Here is a 27,575-nt window from a genome sequence, read left to right as displayed (position 1 = left end):
AGATGGTTGGAGTCTTACAATGTTTATTAATCCAAAAGGAGTAGGCAAGAGAATGGTCGTGGACAGGCAAAAAGGTCAAAACCAGATCAGAGTCCAGGAGGTACAGAGTTGTAGACAGGCTCGTGGTCAAGGCAGGCCACGCTGGTCGACTTGGAAACATACAAGACGAACTGGCATTGACAGACAGGAAACACAGGGATAAATACACTGGGGAAAATACCTGGATGGGTTGGCGACAATGACGAGGACAGGTGACACAGATCAGGGTGTGACACCTGTCTTTTGTTGATCTTCGGCAGAACTTGTGATATTTTACATGCACAAAGCAATGTATTCTGGCTCGCTGCTCTTCCTATCTGAGTCTCAAATGCCTAGTAATTTTATGTAAATACTGTGATGTATTGTAACACAATAGACAACTGGGACAGAGAGGCTGAATCTGAATATAGACTTATCAGTCACCAAACTCCTATGTGTATCCCTATTAGCGCTCTTCTTCTTGCACTTAACCTCTGTGAAGCCCAGCGACTTGAGGGTGTCTGAAATATGCGTACGGCTATTCTCATCTCACATACAAGACATTGATAAGCATTACCTCTGATCCCAGTCAACTCTTCACTTTCAACACAGTCATCTTGGAGTTCAAATGACACAATGCTTCGTTCACACACCAAAGTCCTTTTTATTTGTTTTTTATTGTGGGGAAATTGAGATGTGGAAAAGGAAACGGGTCATGTGTACAGGGCGATGATGTGTAGTGGGCGGTCCAAGGTGAGTGGTTGGGTGATTGAGAGCTCGTGATTGGCTCATTTACTCCGCCTCCTTGTCCTCTCCGTGGGTGATAACGTAGCACAGGTTCTTGTAGTCCAGATTCCCGGCGACGTCCAGGGGGAAGTTTGTGAACATGTCTTCAACCTGGAAGGGTGAAGCACACAAAGGTCATGCAATGTCATGGGTTGAAAAACTGATTGGTAACTGAAATAAAAGTGAACACATACATCTCAAGTCACAATGTGGCCTTCTAAGCCGAGATGAGACCAAAATATCCACTCATGGTTGTGCTTTATGCTATGAAAACGAGCCATCATACACACTCATTCAAAATGAATGCAAGTTATTTCTGTGAGTACATCAATATGCTTTTAAGAAAGGAATGCCATTGTCTTATAGGGTCTCATAATAGTACTGCTCACTGGAAGTAGATAGGCCTCCTGTATATAGTTAGAAGGGGATAGTGCTCTGGATGGGGGCTCTGATCAGATTCACTGTCTTTGTGATGGAATACAGGATCACTTTTGTGCGGACCAGATGGTCTGAAGGAAACTCTTGTTCCATAGCTTTACTGGGCCCTGATGGGGCTCAGGGTCAGCGATAAGTGGGTTAGAGATATAGTCTATGAAATGGACTTGTGTGATGGATGGGTCTCTGACAGGAAATGAGGTATAAGTCAACCAGTGAAAGTTGACTGATTCCAAACACAAATCCCACTGAGCCTCAGAAACTTGGGAGAAGGACATTACCTCAGCTTCGGTGAACTTGTCCGCCTGAGACATGATGTAATATTTGATACTGGAAAGGAAAATTATGACTTGTTAGATACAGTACATCAACCGTGACAGTGAGTTCTTTTCTCAGAGTTGGCTCCAAGAAGTTACACTTTTTTCTTTAATTATTTCCTAAAACACACAAGAAAAGGTCACATATTTCTACAAGAATCTATAAAACTACTGAAACTATTATTGATGGGTAATTATCAGCAACCATAAAAGATAGGTTCAATAGATTAGAATTTAGTAATTTTTAAAAAGCAATTCTAATGCGTTATCTATTACTGTAGTAGTTATTGACTTCTTCAATAATTCCTAAAGCGACTAATTAGAGCATTTGAGGAATTTGATCATTACTAACTGTCCTGCTTACACATTAGGGGATAGAGCGACAGGTACTGTTGTAACTTTGACAGTATTAGAATGAATAAAGTCCTTACTCCTCTCCCTTGAGGACTCCCTGTCCCTCGGGGTCGAAGATCTTGAAGGCATTAATAATGGTCTCCTCGGGGTCAGTACCTGAGAGAGAACACTTTTTTCAGACATGCAAGCTGGTCTGTCTAAACAGTGCACAGTGAAAAAATATCACTGAGGAAAATAGTAATTTGCCTCATGTCGGTCTGAATATGTGATTGTTATAAGCAATAGCTAGTCATAATATTTCAGTTTACATGTGATGAACCATATATGACATGTGCAAGCCTTTGTGGCCATACAGTGGTGTGGCTTGACCTTTCAACTTCTCGCCAAACATGGAGAGGAAGATGGTGAAGTTGATGGGTCCAGGGGCCATCTTTAGCATCTCGTCCAGCTCATCATTACCCACGTTAAGACGGCCTGCAGAGACACACAGGACAGGAAGAGATAGAGGTCAGAGGTCAGTGGGACCACTCAAATGACCAGGTGGGAAAGTACAGCAGCACCAGAGCCATGTATTATTTATAGAGTTGGGTCAACTTTTAGAATGTTGAATATTGTTCTAATTCTGAACATTCAGTTACATAACATCAGAGTCATATATATAGAGAGTTTGGCCAGGTTTTAGAACGGCTGCCATGTTAACACCTTTATTCTCGAAATGTTGGTGATGTAACAATAGGATAAGAGCTCCTCTGACAATTCCCTATGGAATAATTCCCTATGTAAATAATCTAAACAGAGCAGCGAATTGAACAGACTATTTATTGATTAGCTTTCAGAATCCCGTGTATCCAAGTCTGTACTGTGTTGTGGACTTGTGATGTCAACAAATTGCATATATGGTATCACTGGACATCTTCATAGGCTTTGCAAACTATCAGAAATAAACAGCACATTGCAGAAGTGTCAATTATTACTTAGCAATGGCTATGGAGATGAAAGTGGCACTCTCTGAACGTTTATGTGATGTTAATTAGGTGCTAACATGGCTGCGATATCATTTTAAGTGTCATGTAAATGGTTCATAATGCTCATTATAGACATTATATTCCCCATGTAATGTTAATGAGGCGCTAACATGGCTGCCATAGAATGTTGGGTCATGTACAGTACCAGTCAAAAGTTTGGACACACCTAATCAGGGTTTTTCTTTATTTGGACAATTTTCTACATTGTAGAATAATCGTGAAGACATCAAAACTATGAAATAACACATATTGAATCATGTAGTAACCAAAAAAGTGTTAAACAAATCCAAATATATTTTATATTTGAGATTCTTCAAAGTAGCCACCCTTTGCCTTAATGACAGCTTTGCACACTCTTGGCATTCTCTCAACCAGCTTCACCTGGAATGATTTTCCAACAGTCTTGAAGGAGTTCCCACATATGCTGAGCACTTGTTGGCTTGTGTCCAAACATTTGACTGGTACTGGAAGTGCATCATATTGTAGAAACCTTAATGGCCCAACTCTCTAAATACATGACTCTGAGCAGCACAGGTGTTATGGTCAGAGATTGTTGTTTGGATCAGTCATTCTCAATATAAATATTTGTGTTTTGTGGAAGCAATCATTAAAGCAATCATCATCGGAGATATCTGGAGGACAGAGAGAGGGTAACTTCTTGTCCAAGGAAGATAACTTCACCACCAATTTTATACTGCAAATGGCCGTTCTCCTGAGGAGTAAGCATTAGCCTTAGCTCACCCAGTGCACAGAATGTGTCCCTCAGGTCATTCTTGTCAATGAAACCGTCTCTGTTCTGGTCCATGATGGTGAAAGCCTCCTTGAACTCCTGGATCTGGGCTTGCTCAAACATGGAGAACACATTAGAGCTGGCCTCTGCTGCCTTCTTCTTTGCCTTTTTGGGTGCCTGAGATACACAGGGAAATGGCTATTACTTTGAGGTTATGATGAATAACAACAGCGTACATACATTTCAACAAAGTTTGCATACATTGACTTTGATTTTGAATTATTTGACAGTATCATGATATACAACAGTAATAATATAATGACTGTTATAAACTGGGCAGTTTGAGCCCTGAATGCTGATTGGCTGACAGTCGTGGTATATCAGACCATATAGCACCTGTGTGACAAAACATTGATTTTTTTACTGCTCTAATCACATTGGTAACCGGTTTATAATAGCAATAAGGCACCTCAGGGGTTTGTGGTATATGGCCAATATACCACGACTAAAGGTTGTGTCCAGGCACATCGTGCTTAAGAACAGCCCTTAGCTGTGGTATATTGGCCATATACCACACCCCCTTGGGCCTTATTGCTTAATTATAAGTTATAATCATGAATGATAAGTAAGACTAATGACATAAATTACATTTACTGCGTTTTGCTCATTTCAAATGCATAACCAAAACTATGAACATCTAACATTGAACTACAGAGCACAGCATGCGGTCACAAAACTACATGGCTATTAATATCTCTAATTAAACGAATAACTTTTAGAGCATGCAAGCTTTCAATATTGAAGAGCCACAGTTCACAAATGTTTACAACACTGTAGTAGAGGTCAAGTGTTGCCATCAACAGAGTCAGGCACCCCCAAAAAATGATTAACTATTTGAATGGCGTTCCTGCTCTTTACATTGATTGGATACACTGTGGAGATGGTTAGGGCATATTATTATTAGGTCTGACTTTTATAAGATCTAATAATCACAGTTATTACTAACCTTCCAAGATATTCTTTCTTCTTATCATTCAAACATGTTTGGTATGCAATCAAGCTCCCCCATCACTACAGTTTGGGATTTTAATTACGATTGGCAAGAAATTTACTCCGTTAATTTACCATTCAGCACAGCTGTTATCAAATATACAAGTGTTCGAACGATCCTTGATTACCTCACTAAATAGAAATCTTAATAAATGCATTTAAAAACATCAACACCTGTCTGCTTCTGAAGTAAGCTTAGCTTCTCTAAGAACTCTAACCATCCTATACACCATGAAAGTGAGACACTTAGTTAACCCCAAGGTGAAGACGAAGACAAGTAGAGAGCAGAGAGTGAGGGAGGTGTCATTCTTACCATTATGTCAGGAGCTTCTCAGTTGTTCACTTACGCTTGAGAGGACACTAAAAAATGACCCTGGTCACTTATATAGCGACACACTTGGCTCCTCTGCCCACCTGCTCTATGTTTAGACAATGGGGGAACGTCGCCCAAGGCATGCCAGCCATATAGAGGACTAACACCCACCGCCCCCAGCCCCCCATTATAATTGACCCATGCAGGGGTGCTGTGGCTCTGAACTGTTTATGTGACACCTTATTTTAGGAGCAGGGGCCACGGTCAGACAGTCAAATCCGGCCCCTATCCCCGAGGAGGGGACGGTGTGGGTAGTTGTGAGTATGTGTCAATGCCTCAGACTTCACAGATCCTGTAGTTAGGCCGGGTGCGACACCACGTCTCAGCCCGCCAGATTACCACGGTAATGAATTGATACCCTTGTCTAGTTTGCGGTGGAAGGACACGCTTTGAACAGCTCTTGTGTGGCTTTTCATTAATAGGAGTGTTGGACACCAAGGAATGATTAAGGTCACTGAGGTCACCGGGCTTTGTTGATCACTTAACCATTGTATTGTCTCACATTGAAACGTTATAATCAACCCCTAAGATATTTCTTTAGGGAGGTGAACAATTCATTTAGCAAACACTACAGAGATGAATACAGGAAATAACATTGACACATTGATGTCAGCTGCACTCTCAACATAGCTCACTATTTTCAACCAATTCAGTTGTGCTCACTGCTCAACATTTGTATCTGAAACAGTATTTTGGGACCGAGGTATGTCATTATTGGCAGCTTATAGATGTCCAGGTTGTATTAGCCAAACACCAGATTCTTGATAGAAACATAAGCCCTTCAAATAGAACAGTCAAGCAAGAAAATAGCTCCTATTTACCTCAGTTGTACAGATATGGACCACTGTTGAGCTGGCGGCACTTTGTGTTTGTGTGGAAAACAGGTGACCATTGTTCTGTCAGACGGCAGTAACTCATCTCCACAGCTAAGCAACCTTGGAGAGAGGACTCTTTTAGCTGAGTGATAGGTTGTGTGTGTGTGTGGGGGGGTGCGTGTACAGTCAAATAAAATGTTCTGGTATAACGGGCCTCAGAGAATGGGCTTGGGGAGACTGTGGAGAATGTCCTATTTGCTGTGGTCCCTGGCACGCCATTGATTGAACCAACAGGGTGAAGATATTTTCACCCAGAGGGCTACTGGGGGGTTGTGTCCATGTTGGGTGCTGCTCCAAGCAGAGGTAGAGGAGAGGAGTCAAGGTCTCCAGGGGCAACAATGCCATGGGCACTGCATTCCTCCAATAACACAGGCGGCTTGGGCTCCTTCCTGGCATGTGACGGACCCATAAAACTGGCCAGCGCTTTGAATCACTTCATTATTCTTGCACCCTCAAGGCCCTCCCCCATTACCACCCAGCCCTGTCAATCACTGTATTCACATAATCTGTGTGGCCAACTGGACCACACTACCAGGCATGTCAATCACTTCAACAATTCTCCCCTTACTTTTTCAAGCGTCTCTCAAATGAGTATTTAGTCTTGTGAGAGTATGCTCACCTTTGTATGCTCACCAGAGTATGCTCACCAGTGTAGGCCCTATTATTAAACCTTTCCCAGTAAATGTTTTGAGTGTGTTGGCTAATCCCCTGACAGGGGTAAAGGTCAAGGATCCATCTGAACCACCTGCAGCTCACTCTGTTGTCAAAGGGCCTTGACCAGCTGGATTGATTATAGGCTACTCTATCAGTCAGGTTTTTGGCGCCCCCTGGTGATTAAACTGCAGTAGGTAACTATGAAATTGACAATAAGCTCGCACTGTACAGACAGACACCATATACTTAATTGTCCCCTTAACACTTGTGGAGATCTGAGAGGATTTGATAAGAGTAAGCAATATGGCATAACCTCTGCCAAGGGGGGCAAGCTTGAAAAATTACAAAAGGTGAATGAAAAGGAGAACTCCTAGATTCTGCAGAGATAATGCAAGATAAGGCAAAGGTACAGTGCTGTACATTAAGAAAGCTTTTTTGGAGGGTAAAAATATGTTTATGACTATGTATACTGTAAGTGGTTTAATTATATTTACCTCAGCTAAATTGTATTTTCACATGATTGCCAGTAGATGGCAGCGTATTCCCAGAAAAAGGCACTGGTCACGCTTGATACCATCTGAATTTAGAGTGAAACTAGACATAACCAGGTAGAGTGGATGAACCTCCATTTTAGATGTTAATCCATTCACCTTGTTTACATATTTATGCAGTAAGTACCTGATTATCTTGTAAAAACAATTACAGCTATTTACCCCACAGAAATAAATAATAATTTCTGTCTGATTTATAGTAATGAAAAATGATATGACATTAATAAACTATCAATTTATTCCAATGATGAACCTGTTCTTGTACCAATAATGGCACTATAATATGATTCAGATTCCATCTACACACAAACACTCCCACAGAGAAGCACACAAACCTCGCTGGGTGGCTTTCCCCTCGCCCTCCCAATTCCATTCATTTCCGATGTCTTCTAAAAGGCTAGCATTTCCTTAATTAAAATTTAATCCAGAATGCCGTCTCCTTAAAACGAGGACTAGCCTCCAGAGGAGTCTTATTTGATTAAAAAAAGACGAGGAGGAGAAGTCCTGGGTAGATCTGCGTGTGGGGGAGACGGCCCTAATTGGGCTCCCAAGGGGGCCCTGCCTGATAGAGGGAGAGAGTGTGTGTGTGTGTGTGTGGGGGGTAGTGGTAGCACCAGGCTCTGGTGGATTAGGAAAACAAATTGCCAGTGGGGAGGAAGGCGCAGGGATGAGCACTCCCTGAGCCCCTCGCTGAGGAGAGGGGAGGAGCATGAAGCCGCAGGAGTCTTCTGGGGCCCTCCTCAACTCCCAATGCCCTCCTCAGCACCGCACTTCACTGCACTGCACGCCTGGACTACTGTCTGCTACAACTCCCTCTGCTGCACTTCCCTCTCTTCCCATGTATGATTTCTGCTCTCTTCTTTCCCCTTTCTCTCTCTCCTCATGTGTGAGCTATACTTCTGCTCCCTCTCTTTCTCTCCCTTCTGAGTTATACTTCCACACGGCATCCCTCTTTCCTCTCACTGTTCCTGGGTTACACTGCTTCCTCTGTTCCCCCTCTCCCCCCTCTGTCTTCCTCTCTTACCCTGCACACTTGTATGAATGTTTGTGTGTGTGTGTGTGTGTGTGTGTGTGTGTGTGTGTGTGTGTGTGTGTGTGTGTGTGTGTGTGTGTGTGTGTGTGTGTGTGTGTGTGTGTGTGTGTGTGTGTGTGTGTGTGTGTGTGTGTGTGTGTGTGTGTGTGTGTGTGTGAGTGTGAGTGACTGTCTGACAGTCATACGAGGGAGCCCAGCCAGGGGAGATGGGGACAGGAAAACGTCTCCTTCTTAGTTCCCTCATGGCCTGTATTCATTCAGTATGTCACAGCTATTGTTGTGTTCCATTGGCACAGCAATGCTTTGTTTGAATTAGCCCGTGGCACAATTTCTATATTTTTATGTCTACAGTTTCAGTACATAATGTACTGTCATTTTGAATAGGAATTAAATTTGAAGAAATATGATGTGTGCATGCTACTATTAATACCCATTTGAGTGATATTCACTGCTGCACATCCTCCTCTACATGTTAAGCCAACGTTGATACCATTCTTCACCGCAGCACACTGCATTGGCAGGTTGATTAACAGTAATTTTCCATTTTAATTGGGGAATCCCAAACATAATTAATCATCAGAAAGCCCCCCACCCCCACATCTATCCCCACCTTTCTCCTTCTCTCTCTCTCTCTCTCTCTCTCTCTCTCTCTCTCTCTCTCTCTCTCTCTCTATTTCTTTGTTTTGTGACAGGATACGTTGGGGAACGCTCCTCCATCAAGTTTGCCCATCCATGTCTGTTCAGTTCCCATCTTCCCCTGCGCAAACACAATCGTCACACCAATGGGCCTCCCTGTTAAGTCAAAGATAGCTCCTGGAGCTAAAAGAGAGAAAAAGAGGAGCTAGCTGGTCCCTGCGATACTGACGCACTCACACGCATGATTACCTTTAAATGGACTGCCTTGGTGAGGCCAGGACTGATGGCGCTGTGGATCTACCAGACTCACTCAACATTTAGAGAGAGTGAGAGACAGAGGAAATGAGCGAGAAAGAGGGGGAGACAGGAAGGATAGAGAAAGAGATTGAGAGAGGAGGAGGAGGGGATGTAGAGAAAGGGAAATAGAGAAGGACAGAGAGAAGAAGAGATGGAGAAAGAGAGAGAGAGAGAGAGAGAGAGAGAGAGAGAGAGAGAGAGAGAGAGAGAGAGAGAGAGAGAGAGAGAGAGAGAGAGAGAGAGAGAGAGAGAGAGAGGGAGAGAGAGAATAAGGCCAACATAATACTTTTATTAAAATAAATGTTATATGTGTGTGGAGAGAAAAAGTGATACATGCATTTAAATCTGAACTGCTTTCAGAATGTTTTTTTTTATTACTGTAATTCATCCTCTTTAAAGCCTCCTTCTGGAGATATATTTGAGACAGTATACATTTGTTCAACATTTCTGCACAAGTATAGCTTAATTGAGACTCATCTTTACTCCATTCAGAAATTGATTGAACAGAGCCATTAGTATCATTACGAGTTGAACATTTCTTTGTAATAATTAGTCTAAAAGAGCAATATATATATAGCTATATATCCTCCATGATTATGATTATGTGATTGTGTTTGTGTGTTTGTGTGTGTGTCTCATCTGTCAACCAATCTGTCTGTACTGTACGTATGATTGTTTGTGTGCCTTTGTATGTTCTTCTACTCTACTCAGTTAATTGAGATTGTTCTAGACACTCCCTGGGCCTGGGAGGGTTCTAGTGGGGGACAGTGACCTGGGAGGGTTCTAGTAGGGGAAAGTGCATGACAAAAGACATGGTGAGATAATACTGACAAGGTGTGTCTCTCTTTCTTTCACTAACGATACCCATGAAAGCTGGCCTGTCTTTCAGGTTTGATTTCTAATCACTGTGCACCCCACCCAGCCCAAGCATTAACTGACAGGAAATGTATACGGGTGAAGGGGGAAAAAGTCACTCATAAACGGAAAGTGCAGCCATGAATGAGCTGACAGGAGTTTCATGAGGGATTTTAGGAGGTTTTGACTCACTATGACTAAATTGACTCTATCGTATGGTTGGCTTAGGTTGTGATGTATTTGGTAGTCTTCCCGAATGTATGGAATTTGAAACGAAGTAGTCAAAGATAACTTGTTTGAGTACATCAGTTCATCGGCTGCATAAGTTGGCAGGCAATTTTGTAGTTTAATAGAATCCACAGATGTTTCACCCAAAGGCATTCATGTACTCTTCGCTTCTTAGACCGATTCATTAGATAACATAATGTCTGTCTGAGCGAGTGGGATTATACATTTCATATGTTTAGGAGAACAGACTGGTTTGGTCTGCATTCCGATGGTACGCCATGTCTTATGGGGGATCTTAAATACATGTATGATTACATGCATAAAATGACGGGGTTGAACAAGTGTGCATTTCCCTCTCTACTAGTTGGCTTGCATGCAGTGCCATGGGATTGTGTTCATGTTAAATGTGTCTGGTGTTTCTCATTACCCAATAGCCCCTACTTTTCAACAAGTTATTCTGCCACTTATATGCCAAATAACTTTAAGAGCCAGGGATTTTCAACAGGAGTAATTGTGGCTGGCCAAAACAGCCTCTGATTCTATGGTAACTTAGACAGGCTATATTATTTCCTGCAAATGAAACAGAATGGAAATTTCCCAGCTTATCATTGAAGCAAACATTCTTGTAAAATTACATGCAAATAGTCTGGAAAAATGGTAGCTTTTATAACAGCTAAATGTATCATTATACACTGGGTTTAGCAAAAGTGCAAAATACAAATGCAAATTTATATTATATATTTTATGTAAATAACCTTTATCAGCATAACAATGTGGAACAGAGTGTGAATAAGGGAAACACTATATATGAAAATATAACACAACATTCAGGCCAAGGCAAATTAATAATTTTGTCAAAAGTATACTGTTTAGCAGTAAACAATACTTGCTTTAATAATCACTGTGATTACATTATTTTTATTGGTGATTTTTAAATATTTCTATCTGAAATCCAGCAATATTCAAGTTCTTAAATGTGTTAAAGTTTTGCATGTGTTTCTTTGTTCTGTAATAAACAAAAACATCAAAGTTGTGATTAAATTATTTAAGTAGACGTAAGGCTATTTTTCTACCTACAAGACTGATAAAAGGTGTTGTGAATGAATTTTAAAGAACAAATATGGAAAGTTTCCAATCGAAAGTAGAATAGTATATACAGCACAACATGAAAACTATAGATTTCAGCAGATTGCTTGTATTCCCATTTCAGATCTACAGGGGCGCTGTTCTCCCAAATTCAAGTTCAAATTCAAGCACACATTGCTGAGACCGCTGAAGTATTGATAAAACATTCAGCCATGCAGTCAAATAATTCAAATGTTTTCACAATGCAAACTATACATCTTAGTCACTACATTTAATAAATAAAGTCCATGTAAAGAATTTATAATAAAAAATAATTTACAATAAAATTGTTCTAACCATCTTTCACAGTGTTATTCTTAAAAACACTTCAATAAATAAGATAATATTTACATGAAATAGAACTAACGGTTTACAACACCAAAACTAACGTGATTAGTGTAAAACGAAATATTATAGAATGATAATCTTAATCCAACAATTAATAAACGCATTTGAGCAATGATAAACAAGTAGCACACAGAAATGAGGCTACAGAAAGAAGAGCAGAAATAATAGGCTACATGTAAAACAAGAGTAGGCTATACTACATTTCTCATGCATAGCCTAATCTAATGGATAGTAGCCTATATGAAATAGCAATATTGGCAATCACATGTCGAAAAGCGAATAAAATCAGTCACATGTCGAAAAGCGAATAAAATCAGTCCAAAACACACACTCGACAACAAATCTTTCAGCATTGTTCACGATCTACATGGAAAATCCATCCCATGTTTTAGCTGTTAAAGAAATTGCCAACTCCCGTTCAATAATTCTATTCTGTGGCCCTATTCAATATCACAGGTTCATGTTCAATAACTCCATTCCACGCCCATGTTCAATAAGCGATGTCCCTGTTCAATTGCTCCGCTCCGTGTTTTGCGCGCGCTCCCCCTCCTTTCTACTGAACTCCAGCCCCTCGCTCTCTCTGTATCAGCCTCTCACTCCGTCTCAATATGTCTCAAGATGGCGGCCAATGCGGGATCGATGTTTCAATATTGGAAGCGCTTTGATTTACAGCAGCTGCAGGTCAGCCTTTTTCCTTAAAGTTTCTCTGCTTTCTTGAAGCCTTATGCGTGGCAAACCGTTGTCGAGTTGTGGCTTCGCTCTTGAGCCCCTCTTTGCCGGTGTTTGTGGCCGCTTTTGGAGCTCTCTTCTCCCATTGATTAAAGCGGCTCTCTCGTTGATCGGAAATTGATCCTCTTTGTTCAATTCCCATCGATCAGACATCATGGCCGCGGGGAAGCGGTCACTATGGCAATTCCGGGAGCAAAGGCGATTCCACTCTCATGGAAGACTATTCTAGTTCAAAACTGGAAACTTAATACCTTTTGAGAGGATGTATTTGATGTTCTTGATGCGTTTTGTTTGAATAATTTGGTTAAAGAAAATAAGTGCATTGGTTGTCTCGAGCTCTCGTGGGTGGCGCTGTGGTGCTGAAACGAGATGGGTGCAGAAGAGTTAGGTGACTTATGTTATCTGTTTTACACTGGGAAATATTGCGTTTGAATAAGAAATATAGAAAATGTTGTGACCGCATACATTTCATAATAGCTGTTTGTAGTTATTATTTTCGAGAAAAGCTTATCGCGAAGCATCGTGCTCTTTTCTTTTTTTTTAGGGAAGTGTTTTGCCTGCGTCTAGGCAACTCGGTAGCTATTTTAATAACAACAACAGTTTGATGTCTAGTTTGTGTCGTGGTTGTGTTAATCTGTAGAACAAAATGTGTTTTGATATACAGGCCAGCGAAAGTGTGATTTTTACTCTTTTATGCGTAGCCATGGATATTCTCACCCAAGTTCAAGTTTGCGTTATTTCAATCTGTAATAGTTTACCATTAACTAAATAACCAAGTTGTATGTTTTATTTCGTTTGAATTGTGCGCTCAATAGATTTTAAATGCATTATGAGTGCTCGAGCCACTTTTGCTTCCATTAAATGTCTATCTGCTTTATAATTTATAGTTCTGTATGAGCATATACTGCAGTTTAAATTGAGCGCGTATAGGCCTACCCAAATTTGATAAATCGCTTATTTTATTTTGATTTCAACAGGTTAAAGTTATCTAAGACTGAAATTTGAATTGACTAATCGACAGCACCAACTTGGGAGTGTAATTTTTGCATATTAGGCAAACGTGATTGGTTAATCAATAGGCCTATAGAATGAAGGTGTTATTGAATATTCCCAATGAATGTGATTCGCTTTCATGAGGGTTACACTCATTGTGAAGGCTATTTGTTACATTTAAACAAACTACTACCAATCGCAACATACGTATTTATGTAGCCTATATAGTCTAGTTAATCCTTTAAAATCAATATTTGTTTACTTTTTCTCTTTAGCTTTTATTCTGATTGGTACATTTCAATGAACCTAGTTGCCTACTAAAAGCCTACTCAACTCCGATTTCGTGGATGTGTCGTTTTTGCATGTATTTTACAGCCTACAAATGTAGGCTAATGATTCTCAAATTAAAAGGGGGTGTAATATCGATTCAGGTGGCCGAGGCTACTATCAAAGGAATGTTTGAAATGTACACGTCACTGAGTCTCACGGGTTTTTGCACATCATGTCAGGAGGGGGAATGAGACAATGCGTGCCCTTTTCAATGGACAATATTTCCATCCCAAGATTAGAATGAAGTCTATTTAAAAGGTTCCGAAAATATTTTGTTATTCATCCGTATGCCGTTTATTTTCGACCATTGTTTTCCATGCTACGGAGTGTATGCCATGGTCTTCTGCGGCCAGGGAACAGGTTGATCTCAATCACAGGGGTGTGTTTTCTCAGCTATTTTGCCCCGTGCGACATGTACCGTTGCCTCTTGAAATCATTGTATTTTTGAAAAGACAATGTGGGTGCATTTGACGGAAGACTCCTACTGTTCTTTCCCTATCTGAATTTGTTCACTCTATTTTGCGTCCAACTGGTTCAGGGATTTTCTGGAGGAATGTAACCTAGGCTCTCGATCTGAAATAAATAAAAAATTGTAGAAGGAAAATAGCCTTACGGTTTTATGACTGATTTATGATTCTCACGCGAGGTGTGCTTTTGGCGCCACGAATATAATGCCTCGTATTGTACCCACTGTAGCCAACCCCCGATAATTGAGAGTTGCACATAGGCTCTTATTGTGTCTTTATTTAAATAGTTAAAGCGTTCTGCTTCACATTCTGTCTAGCAATAAAGTCAACATTGATTACATTTCATGTTGAAATGGTCATTAAGTTCAAATGACTTTATGGCCACAGTTATCTACACTGAACAAAAAATATAAACAACATGAGTGAGCATTTCTCCTTTGCCAAGAGAATCCATCCACCTGACAGGTGTGGCATATCAAGAAGCTGATGAAACGGCATGTTCATTACACAGGTGCACCTTGTGGAAGGGACAATAAGGCTCCCAAGTGGCGCAGCAGTTTAAGGCACTGCGTCACTACAGACCCTGGTTTTTGGTCAGTGTAAATCAAATGGAATTTGAAATAGGTCTACCTTATTTAAGCAATAAGGCCGGGGGGGGGGTGGTCAATATATGGCCAATATACCATGGCTAAGTGCTGCTCTTATGCAGTGTGGAGTGCCTGGATACAGCCCTTAGCCGTGGTGTATTGGCAATATACCCCAAACCCCCGAGGTGCCTTATTGCTATTATAAACTGGTTACCAATGTAATTAGAGCAGTAAAAACAAATGTTTCATTTTACCTATGGTATATGGTCTGATATACCACAGCTATTACCAATCAGCACTCAGGGCTTGAACAGCCCAGCTTCTAATTGCATTTATAAACGGGGTGTTTTGAGCCCTGAATGCTGATTGGCTAACAAAACATGTATTTTTAATGCCCTAATTATGTTGGCAACCAGTTTTATAATAGCAATACGGCACCTCGGGGGGGGGGGGTGTATATTGCCAATATACCACTGCTAAGGGCTGTATCCAGGCACTCCGCGTTGCGTCGTGCTAAAGAACAGCCCTTAGCCATGGTATATTTGCCATATACCACACCCCCCCTGGGCCTTATTGCTTAAATAAGGTAGGCCTATTACAAATTCCATTTGCTTTAAATTGAACTAAAATATTAATGCTACATGCAACAATTTCATTGATTTTACTGAGACACATTTCATGAGGAAATACATTCATTAAGCCCTAATCTATAGATTTCACATAATACATTTATGCATTTGTTGATCGAAGATACCTTACAAAAAAATGGGCCTCAGGATCTCATCACAGTATTTTTGTGCTTTCAAATTGCAATCGATAAAATGCAATTGTGTTCATTGTCCATAGCTTATGCCTGCCCATACCATAACCCCACCACCACGGGGCACTCTGTTCACAACAGCAAACCACTCGCCCACACAACGCCATACATGTGGTCTGCGGTTGTGAGGCTGGTGGAACGTACTGCCAAATTCTCTAAAATTACTTTGCAGGCGGCTTATAGTAGAGAAATTAACATTGCATTCTCTGGGAACAGCCGTGGACATTCCTGCAGTCAGCATACCAATTACACGTTCCCTCAACTTGAGACACCTGTGGCCTTATTGCTTAATTATACCAATGGCATTGTTGAATATTCGTTTGATTGGCTTGAAGGGTATTCTAGAGCGTGCATTATTTCCTTATAATGCACGGTATATTTGCACAGTAGAATTCAATGGCTATAGTGTTGTTTTGTCTCTAGTCGTGATGTGTGGATAAGAGCGTCTGCTAAATGACTTAAATGTAAATGTAATGTAAATGTGTGTTTTATCCTATATTTATGTTATTTATTTAAAAATGTATATAATTTAATCCCCGTCCCCGCAGGAGGTCTTTAGCCTTCTGGTAGGCCGTCATTGTAAATAGGAATTTGTTCTTGCCTAGTTATTTAAAAAAATATATAGTTCATTATTACATGTTATATGTTTGAGCTGCATTTGAAAGCAAAAGTCTAATTGAAAACATTATTGGCATTGTTGAATTAGATTTTCTTAACAGCAAGGTAGGACTGATGGTTTGGTTAGCTGAACTAGCAAGTCTGTTTGTTTGGTTATAGCAACTACTGTCGCTATCTAGCAAACTTGCAATCCACTTCAGTGGATGTTGTACACATTTCTACCTGCAAATGGACACATTTAGGGGTAAATGTGCTAAATTATACCCATGGTCTAAACGGGATAGTTACCTCGGGGCTCTATTCGTTCTCTGGAAAATAAGGCAACTTTGTGGAAGGGTAGTTCCACTCTGCTAGCTTGTCATTCATTATTTTCCAGATCGCATGGCCCTTCATTGATTATCTCTTACTAATTGGAATGTCAAAACCAGTTAAATACGATTCTGAAATGACACATCTTAAGAAATGTATTCTCAAGTACAGTTATAATTTCTCTATATAGTTTATATATTAAGTAATACATTCAGTTAGATATATCTTGCATTATTTAGGTTAATTTTGTTAAAATCTCATACTGAATATTTTGTGGGGTATTTTTTATGTTTAGAGAGTGAACCATTAATCTAGTCCGAAACCTTAACTACTATTATCAATCATTCTAAACAAAATGCTTCTTCATCTTTTATTTAACCTTTATTTAGCTAGGCAAGTCAGTTAAGAACAAATTCTTATTTACAATGACGGTCTACCCCGGCCAAACCCGGGCTGGGCCAATTGTGCAGCGCCCTTTTTATGTTATTTGACCTTTATTTAACCAGGTAAGCTAGTTGAGAACAAGTTCTCATTTGCAACTGCGACCTGGCCAAGATAAAGCATAGCAGTTCGACACGTACAACAATACAGAGTTACACATGGAATGAACAAAACATACAGTCAATAATACAGTAGAAAAAAATAAAACAAAGCCTATATACAGTGATTGCAAATTAGGTCAAATATGGGAGTTACGGCAATAAATAGTCCATGGTGGCGAAGTAATTACAATATGGCAATTAAACACTGGAATGGTAGATGTGCAAAAGATGGATGTGCAAGTAGAGATACTGTGGTGCAAAAGGAGCTAAATAAATAAATACAGTATGGGGATGAGGTAGATAGATGGGCTGTATACAGATTGGGCTATGAACAGGTGCAGGTATCTGTGAGCTGCTCTGACAGCTGGTTCTTAAAGCTAGTGAGGGAGATGGGAATCTCCAGCCTCAGTGATTTTTGCAGTTCGTTCCAGTCAGTGGCAGCAGAGAACTGGAAGGAAAGGCGACCAAAGGAGGAATTGGCTTTGGGGGTGACCAGTGAGATATACCTGCTGGAGCGCGTGCTACAACTGGGTGCTGCTATGGTGACCAGCGAGCTGAGATAGGGCGGGGCTTTACCTAGCAGAGTCTTATAGATAACCTGTAGCCAGTGGGTTTGGCAACGAGTATGAAGAGCCAACGAGAGTGTATAGGTCGCAGTGGTGAGTAGTGTATGGGGCTTTGGTGGCAAAACGGATGGCACTGTGATAGACTACATCCAGTTTGCTGAGTAGAGTGTTGGAGGCTATTTTATAGATGACATCGCCGAAGTCAAGGATCTGTAGGATGGTCAGTTTTACGAGGGTATGTTTGGCAGCATGAGTGAAGGAAGCTTTGTTGCGAAATAGGAAGCCGATTCTAGATTTAATTTTTGATTGGAGATGCTTAATGTGAGTCTGGAAGAAGAGTTTACAGTCTAGTCAGACACCTAGGTAGTTGTAGTTATCCACGTATTCTAAGTCAGAGCCGTCCTGAGTAGTGATGCTGGATGGGCGGGCTGGTGCGGGCAATGATCGGTTGAATAGCATGCATTTAGTTTTATTTGCGTTTAAGAGCAGTTGGAGGCCACGGAAGGAGAGTTGTATGGCATTGAAGCTCATCTGGAGGTTAGTTAACACAGTGTCCAAAGAAGGGCCAGAAGTATACAGAATGGTGTCGTCTGCGTAGAGGTGGATCAGAGAATCACCGGCAGCAAGAGCGACATCATTGATGTATACAGAGAAGAGAGTCGGCCTGAGAATTGAACCCTGTGGCCCCCCCCCCATAGAGACTGCCAGAGGTCCGGACAACAGGCCCTCCGATTTGACACACTGAGCGCTATGGGACTCCCAATCACGGCCGGATGTGATACAGTCTGGATTCGAACCAGGGACTCTAGTGATGCCTCTTGCACTGAGATGCAGTGTCTTAGACCGCTGCGCCACTCAGAACTGCTGCGCTTCCCAGAACATAAGACATGTTAACTACACATGTCCACCAATGGTATCCATTTAATGAGTGTGCATTGACTCTTGACAGCCATACATAGTTCTCGCATAAAGTATGCGTCATGTAGGGTTATGTTAAGAGCCCAGCAATAATCATGTTAAGACCCATCCAATGATATTAGTCAAGACAGCTGCTCAGCAGAGAGGAGCGAGGCGATGGCCTGTCTGGAGGATTCAGACCCGACAGCAGGGTGGACTCAAGATTTCACCTCTATTATTGATGACAACTTATTTAATTTGCTGCAGTATTGCCACCGGTGAGTCTTTCTGACAGGGTATGCTCAGGCTTGTCAGGCACTGCGGTATGGCCTTTTCATCACCAGCGGCCACAGCCTCTTTTAATTGGACTCTCAGAATAAGGAGTTGCTAGTGATACCACATGTACATGTTACAAGTAATAAACCAGTATATTGTTTCTGTTTTTATGGCCTTCTCAAATTGGTGCATTCCAAATGGGAAAGACATTAAGCTTCAAGACAAACCTTAAATGGCTCGGCAGAAATAGGATTTCTGTCTCTGAGCCACTATCCCAAACAAGCCAACTGCTGCTTTCCACTCAGTGATCACCTGGGAAGCGCATCAGATAATGTAAATCCAAGATGTTGTAGTAGACCCAATGGTGATACCACCAGACATTCTAAAGCAGTTTATTTCCAACTGGAATGTAAGCTTATGTCTACAGCTTGTCAGTGTTACAGGCATTGAATGAGTTACAAGGATCAAGATGAATGTTTCTTCACAAGCTGTAGGGGTATGTTCATGCAATCCTGTCTGAAAGACCACCTACATCAATCAGCGTTTTCCAAACTATGGATCGCAACCCCATGTGGGGTCGGCTGATTTGAAAATGGGGTCGTGAGGAAAAAGTAAAAAATAAAATAAAAAAACACTGCTTGGTTTATAGAACCTGGGTCAGTAACCTCCGGTAGCCGCTAGATGCGGTGGTGATAAACAGAGCGGTTTCTGTTTTCTTCCTACTTTTGAACAGTTTAAGCTACAAAATATTATGACCCCATCACCATCACTGAAAGATAAGACTCAGGAACATGCATGCGTCTTCTGTTTCCCTTTGAATGCCATCACACACATGACCAGTTATAACAGAGTGGAGACTAGACACTAAATCAGAATGGGGGGGAAAGAACATCGATGTTCTTTTCTACACATAATATCATACGTATTTGACTGATCTTCTGAACTTCCCAATGTCTTTGTGATGCATTTGTCACTTTAAACATTGGCCGTTGATTACAGAACTCTTTTCACATGCCGGGGTGACTTTTTTTTTAATCACAAAGGGGTTGTGGGTCAAAAAAGTTTGGGAACCCCTGACCTACATATTAGGGCTGGGAATTTCAAGGGACCCTCCCTCGCAGCTACAAACTGCATAGTTTTTTGGGGACTCAATGCTCAAACTCAGTTAGTGCAACCAATCCATCGACAAATGCTACTCCCACTTCAGTATCATTATATCCTCATGTCCTGGATATTTTTCTAAGGTCATTCAACAAATGAACAGGGAGACTACAGTTTATGCACACTACAAATAGTGCATGTGCAAAGATCAGAGTTGGGGGCTAAAGAATTTGAAGGAAATTAACACACACACAACCCCTACAAGCCCGTCTCTCAGGTGTGGTGACTTTCAATATTTCCACGCTCATCTCAGACAGACAGCCCACGGGAGCTTGCCCTTTGAAGCTTGGAATAAAAGGGTTTTCTTGTCAGGCATTTTTTGGGACATGCTCCTACGCTGCTTACAGTAGGCAGCTCAGTGTGAAACTTTGAAATGGCACCATTACAGGGCTGCCTTTTGAAGTTGAAAGGACGCCCACAGTTTCCTATTCAGGCCCTTGCTCTCCTGATTAAGTTTGATTTGGCTGTTTACATTCTTTGTGGGCCAAAATGTGCCAATCCCATTTCTCATGTGAGCCCTCAGACAGTGCCTCCTCAGAAAGCCTGCTCTCCTCTCCGTGTCCGATTGTCAGTTTGTTCTTCATTAGCCACTTTGTTCACAATCCTCCCCATGAATGAACAAATGGTGTTTATCTAATCTATATTATTATTTTCCATGGCTTTTATCTGCCGAATGTCGCAAATCTGTTTTTGATATAGTGTTTTATTGAAATGATCCATCTGAGGCGTGTGTCGTAAAATCTGTCATTATAGCATGTTTAATGTTTTACAGTTTTTCCACTGAATATTGCTTTGAACTTAAATTTCTGATGTGGAAAATGTAAACATTTTCAGGTTATTATTTTCCCAGAATTAATTCAGGTTTTAAACTATTAACACCTTTAAGGCAGACTGTAACATCTTTGTGAATGAGCTTTATTATGTATATTGGGCCTACATTAAATTATAGTGTGAGCATTGTTGGAGTGTCTGGTTTGCAGTAGCAAGCTAAGTGTTTGTTACCGTACAGAGACGTTTGGTTTACTTGAGAGAAGAAGCTTGTCTGGTACAGTTCTCTTGCCCATAGACCAGCCTCTGAGCTCATTTTTCCACCTCTCCACATAGACATCCATTCCCATATAGGTTCTCAGCCATTTCAAAGGGTCCCGTGGCGTTGGGCGGCCCCTCAGCATACCACCTGTGTTGATTCCATGTGGTTGGAAGGTGTCCAACTGTAGGTGAGATGCTGTGTTTTGAGGTATTCGGGCCTGTGTGTGGTCCTGCATTTTACACGTCAACATATGGAGATTAGTGAAGGAAGCAATGTCGCCCATGCCCGCGCCATGGAGATTTGAGCTCCCCTGCGCCCTAAACTTGTGCTGGCCTGCCGTTGGCTGTAAACATATCCGTTTGATATTTACGATGTGGCAGACACAGGCTGGCTTTGGCTCCCCTGTGTTATTTTTAACCCTCTGTTGCCACAGAATTGCCAATTACATGGGTGCGTCTTGAAATATGCACCACTGCCAATAATTTGATGGAAGGATTCTTTTCTCTGTGCTCTTCAACATAGACCAGAGTATTGACCTAGGTCTTGATTTAAAGATGCCTTGAAGCCACATAAGAAAGATCCATTCTTAAATATTATGTTCAAGTTTCTATGAAGTTGTTTAATCTAAGTCAAAGTGAGAGCCTTATGCTCTCTGGTCCCTTAGGTCACATGTTTGTACAGCAGGATTTTAGATACACAGGCACCTGAGTATGAATCATCCATGCTGAAACAGGCAAATTCCTGACTAGCTCTGCCACATGTCAGTGAAAAAGCAGGAGCCTGCACTCAGGACTAAATTTAGAAAACTCCTTAATGTAGAAATTAAAGGAGAACTGTGCCTCAGCGCTCTGCTACCCCTCAACCCCCCCACCACATACTCCCGTCCCCTGTCGATTCCCCTGTCAGATCCACACCACTTCAAACCCCAACAAGCTTGTAAACAAGGCACAAAACAAGACAGACATTTGCATGTCCCCATCCAAATTTAGCCCAAGCGTCTTTCACTTTCCTTTTTTTTGCCCTGGGAGTTCATAATTGCAAAGGAATACTTTATATTTATATGTTTCCACATAGCATTTGGGACCTGCAGTATTTTTTTGACCAAATTCTTTCCGAGGCAACAAGGTTCTGTCCCGATCAGTCTCAGTGTGAGCAGTGCTGAATGCTCACAGCTGGAACTCCCTGTCTCCCTGCACAGTTAAATGCTGTAAGACTTACTCAGCGTAACTTATGTTCAATATCTTTTTATCTCTCTTTTGTGGAAGAAGACTAGTCAGACATGCCTGTAAAAGCTCAGAAGAAATCCCATCGTTTGTGGTCATATTTATGATGCAGTGTAAATCATTTAAAAAATCATTTTCTTGAAATATGGAACACAACTGGATTAACAAATCAATTGAAATGTGCCTGGTAATATTTTTTTTGTTCTGTAGCGAGCTGTGTTCAGCTGTGAGTGGTTTATCTCCACTGTCTGACAAATAGGTCCAGACCAATGATTTATGCACTAAATGACTGTCAGGGGGTGCTGTTTTTAAGCCACTGTGCCTTGATCATGGCACTACCCCGCCATAGTAAAAAATATATTGTAAGCTATAGAAATGCATTTACTAATGTCTACATTTTGATTTTGCCACGTTTATTCTATTACATACATCTTAATGCATACCCTTAACTGGAATTGTGAGATATACCTAAAAAATGTAGAATATAAAAATATTTGTAAAAAATTCTGTAGTATAATTTTTTCAAAGTACTGTTACTTTCCTCACTACAACAAAAAATACTACATTTACAATCTACATTTGTCCTCAAAACATTTAGACAGACACTCTTATCCAGGGTTTATACAGTGCCTTGCGAAAGTATTCGGCCCCCTTGAACTTTGCGACCTTTTGCCACATTTCAGGCTTCAAACATAAAGATATAAAACTATTTTTTTGTGAAGAATCAACAACAAGTGGGACACAATCATGAAGTGGAACGACATTCATTGGATTTTTCAAACGTTTTTAACAAATCAAAAACTGAAAAATTGGGCGTGCAAAATTATTCAGCCCCTTTACTTTCAGTGCAGCAAACTCTCTCCAGAAGTTCAGTGAGAATCTCTGAATGATCCAATGTTAACCTAAATGACTAATGATGATAAATACAATCCACCTGTGTGTAATCAAGTCTCCGTATAAATGCACCTGCACTTTGATAGTCTCAGAGGTCCGTTAAAAGCGCAGAGAGCATCATGAAGAACAAGGAACACACCAGGCAGGTCCGAGATACTGTTGTGAAGAAGTTTAAAGCCGGATTTGGATACAAAAAGATTTCCCAAGCTTTAAACATCCCAAGAAGCACTGTGCAAGCGATAATATTGAAATGGAAGGAGTATCAGACCACTGCAAATCTACCAAGAACTGACCCTCCTTCTAAACTTTCAGCTCATACAAGGAGAAGACTGATCAGAGATGCAGCCAAGAGGCCCATGATCACTCTGGATGAACTGCAGAGATCTACAGCTGAGGTGGGAGACTCTGTCCATAGGACAACAATCAGTTGTATATTGCACAAATCTGGCCTTTATGGAAGAGTGGCAAGAAGAAAGCCATTTCTTAAAGATATCCACAAAAAAGTGTTGTTTAAAGTTTGCCACAAGCCACCTGGGAGACACCAAACATGTGGAAGAAGGTGCTCTGGTCAGATGAAACCAAAATTGAACTTTTTGGCAACAATGTAAAACGTTATGTTTGGCGTAAAAGCAACACCCTGAACACACCATCCCCACTGTCAAACATGGTGGTGGCAGCATCATGGTTTGGGCCTGCTTTTCTTCATCAGGGACAGGGAAGTTGGTTAAAATTGATGGGAAGATGGATGGAGCCAAATACAGGACCATTCTGGAAGAAAACCTGATGGAGTCTGCAAAAGACCTGAGACTGGGACGGAGATTTGTCTTCCAACAAGACAATGATCCAAAACATAAAGCAAAATCTACAATGGAATGGTTAAAAAATAAACATATCCAGGTGTTAGAATGGCCAAGTCAAAGTCCAGACCTGAATCCAATCGAGAATCTGTGGAAAGAACTGAAAACTGCTGTTCACAAATGCTCTCCATCCAACCTCACTGAGCTTGAGCTGTTTTGCAAGGAGGAATGGGAAATAATTTCAGTCTCTCGATGTGCAAAACTGATAGACATACCCCAAGTGACTTACAGCTGTAATCGCAGCAAAAGGTGGCGCTACAAAGTATTAACTTAAGGGGGCTGAATAATTTTGCACGCCCAATTTTTCAGTTTTTGATTTGTTACAACAGTTTGAAATATCCAATAAATGTTGTTCCACTTCATGATTGTGTCCCACTTGTTGTTGATTCTTCACAAAAAAATACAGTTTTATATCTTTATGTTTGAAGCCTGAAATGTGGCAAAAGGTCGCAAAGTTCAAGGGGGCCGAATACTTTCGCAAGGCACTGTATACAATTTACATTTGAGTAATTTAGCAGACACACTTATCACGTCACGCGTTGAATGCGGAACGAAGGAGAGCTCAGTTTGTTGTTTTGAAAGTCTCTGAAAAAGTGTTCTATTGAATACGTTTGGTTACTAGCTACTTTTTTTAAAAATTTGATCGCGCGACGCAGTTAGACTCAGTTTCTGTTACTGCTATATCTCCAGGGATCCTGCTAACCAAAAGTCTGCTTGGCGTAGCAGCTAGCCCAGCTGCTAACTAGCTATCAAGCTAGCAACGTTTCCTTGACAGCTTGAACACAGTTCGTGAAGCGTTTAGCCCTTGAGGTGGAGCAAGCCCACAGGTCTGGTAAACATGTAACCAGCCTAGGTGACAGACCCAAGCCAATAGTGATGAAGTTCCTGAGGTTTTACCTTTTCACGTGTGCGTTATGCAACATGACAGTTAACACGTGCTGCCCTCAAACCAAGGCACACTGCCTGCTAATTATCTATAGGCTATGTTTCAACTGGTCAATTTCAAATTATTTTCTAAAGTTTGATTTTCTACCAACAGTTTGACTTGAGGTGAGTTCTGCCTCCTCATTAATTCACATAAGAAGTATCCCATTTCACTATTGCGGACAATTTATGTTTGAGACTTTAGTGAGCCGGACAAACTTCTCTCTTCAACGAGAGCCCAAGCACTCCCCCAGTGTTTCCCCAGATCAAGTATGAAGACATTGCACTTCTCTAGTCTTGGCACATTTTCTGACTGGCCCCCGCATTTTCTTTGTTCTTTTCCTTAGAAATAGTAACTTTGGTCATGTGTGCGTTCCTATCAAAGTAAGTGCCTTATTTTATGTACATCATGTTGTCGTTTCGACTGTAGCATACCGTATGGAGCATCATGTATTTACTGTTTTATTCACATGTTTTCAAGTTCTGGTGACAAATCATGCATTCCGATTGTTGCGTAGATTGTAATGGACACACATGATGTGTGTAAAATACTTTTTTGAAAGCTGTACTGATTATGATGAGCTAATGCTAAGCTATTTTCCAGCTGTATGTGGTGCCATCTTTGTTGATGTCATACAATGCATTCTGGTTGTCACATAAGCACCTATCAGACCAAAGATGTTATAATAAGGGATAGTTCACTCGACTGACTTATGGCACTTTCAAGACAACTGGGAACTCTGAAAAGTCTGAGGTCAAATCATGACGTCAGTGATCTTCAGGTCGGAAGGTTGGCGCTCTAGAAAGAGGCCAGATTCCTAGTTAGATGACAGTTCAAAACAATTTTCCCCAGAACGGAGCTCGCCCCCCCCAGAGTTCCCAGTTGTCTTGAACACACTTGAAGTGGAAGTCGGAGATTTCCGATTTCCCAGTTGTTTTGAACACGGCATCTGATTTTAAATATGGGTTGCCAGCTCAGACCCCTGTTTGCGTATTAACTTCTCCTTGCCTTGTCCCCCATTTATTGATAAATTCCCTATCATAGTAATATTTCCTTCATCATAGCCCCCCACGATATCTTTACCGATTTCTACCCACCATGGACCAGGCTAGGCAGTAGGCTTGTATTTGGGGTGAATATCTGTGAGGTGATAACATTTTATTTGCTTTGTGTTTAGTCAAAAATGGTAAACGACTTATCAAGTCACGTGCTCCGGTTTTTGTATACACTGTAAAAAGTACATAGTTTGGCCACTTTTCAGCCTACTACAAATCTTCTAAGTTAATATTTTTCAGACAATGGGCATCTTTTTTATTTAATTTATTTATTTTGTTGAATTTGACCCATTTTTCTCCCCAATTTCGTGGTATCCAAATGTAATTAGCTACTATCTTGTCTCATCGCTACAACTCCCGTACGGGCTCGGGAGAGACGGAGGTTGAAAGTCATGCGTCCTCCGATACACAACCCAACCACTGCTTCTTAACACAGCGCGCATCCAACCCGGAAGCCAGCCGCACCAATGTGTCGGAGGAAACACCGTGCACCTGGCAACCTTGGTTAGCGTGCACTGCGCCCGGCCCGCCACAGGAGTCGCTGATGCGCTATGAGACAAGGATATCCTTACCGGCCAAACCCTCCCTAACCCGGACGACGCTAGGCCAATTGTGTGTTGCCCCACGGACCTCCCAGTCGCGGCCTGGGCGTGAACCCAGTGTCTCTGGTGGCACTGACTGCAGCACCCTTAACCACTGCACCACCCGGGAGGCCTGGGCCCAGGCAGCTTTGACCTTGAGTTTGTTTATTTGCGTCTTATAGCGAATGACATTCTGGGATAAGGGAGGTTTCTCTTGTCAAACATTAAAAAACCATGGCTACCATCATAAAAATGTAGCTGCTGTTAGCTTTGCTGACATGCATCTCTTTTCTAAACAATATTACATTTCTCCCTTGTGCTCACCTGAATGTGGTACATTGTAAACAGGTCTGGCTGTTAGGTCGCTAACTTATGTTTTTTTTCCACCGAAACCTGTTATTTAGACTGGTTTATGGAATGAGTTTAGCTGTGGCTGTGTTCTGTGTGATGTTTGGATGATGATGTGTGTATAATTTATTGAGGAATAAAGTTGTAAAGACCTATATTTTCCAGCAGTACAAAATATTGTTTCGATGCTTTTCGGACAATAAATCAAGTCAAACTTTATTTGTCACATGCGCCGAATACAACAAGTGTAAACCTTACTGTGAAATGCATACTTACAAGCCCTTAACCAACAGTGCAGTTCAAGAAAGAGTTAGGAAAATATTTACCAAATAAACTAAAGTAAAAATAATAAACTAACAGGGCTATTATACAGGGGGTACCGGTACCGAGTCAATGTGTGGAGGTACAGGTTAGTCGGTCATTTGTACATGTAGCTAGGGTGTGAAGTGTATGCATAGATAATAAACAGCGAGTAGCAGCAATGCTGTTTAGATGCGTTTGTTGCGTCATACGTTCTGTTGATACTGTTCCAATCACATATTTGTGACGGTACGCTGCAGGGACCAGTCAACAATGATCACAAATATGTGATCGTACACGTCGAAGGGTTGAGGACAAGATGGCTGTTCTGCAGAGAGCCAAGAACTTGAGAGGAACCAACATTTTCCTCAACAAGG

General features: G+C 41.2%; 2 protein-coding genes across 7 annotated transcripts in view; one reads left to right on the top strand and one right to left on the bottom strand.

Annotated features, from left to right (window-relative positions):
- Positions 1 to 676: 676 nt before the first annotated feature.
- On the bottom strand, positions 677 to 5,194 carry LOC118391111 (myosin regulatory light chain 2, ventricular/cardiac muscle isoform-like). The gene is made up of 6 exons (XM_035782139.2): positions 5,029 to 5,194; positions 3,677 to 3,842; positions 2,280 to 2,384; positions 1,988 to 2,066; positions 1,521 to 1,569; positions 677 to 915 (listed from the first exon to the last, which is right to left on the bottom strand). The coding sequence occupies exons 1-6, from the start codon at positions 5,029 to 5,031 to the stop codon at positions 811 to 813; spliced, it is 507 nt and encodes a 168-aa protein (XP_035638032.1). The 5' UTR covers positions 5,032 to 5,194; the 3' UTR covers positions 677 to 810.
- A 7,058-nt stretch (positions 5,195 to 12,252) lies between these two features.
- LOC118391779 (homeobox protein cut-like 1) overlaps positions 12,253 to 27,575 on the top strand; it is a 265,235-nt gene continuing 249,912 nt past the window's right edge. For all 6 annotated transcript variants that reach the window (XM_052457826.1, XM_052457829.1, XM_052457827.1 and 3 more), the window contains exon 1: positions 12,253 to 12,371. In XM_052457826.1, coding sequence (XP_052313786.1) covers positions 12,309 to 12,371 — 63 coding nt within the window. In that variant the 5' untranslated portion in view covers positions 12,253 to 12,308. The remainder of the gene's footprint in view (positions 12,372 to 27,575) is intronic.

This window comes from Oncorhynchus keta, chromosome 12, assembly GCF_023373465.1.
Source record: "Oncorhynchus keta strain PuntledgeMale-10-30-2019 chromosome 12, Oket_V2, whole genome shotgun sequence".
Lineage (NCBI taxonomy): Eukaryota > Metazoa > Chordata > Actinopteri > Salmoniformes > Salmonidae > Oncorhynchus > Oncorhynchus keta.
This window is presented reverse-complemented; position numbering and strand designations above follow the sequence as displayed.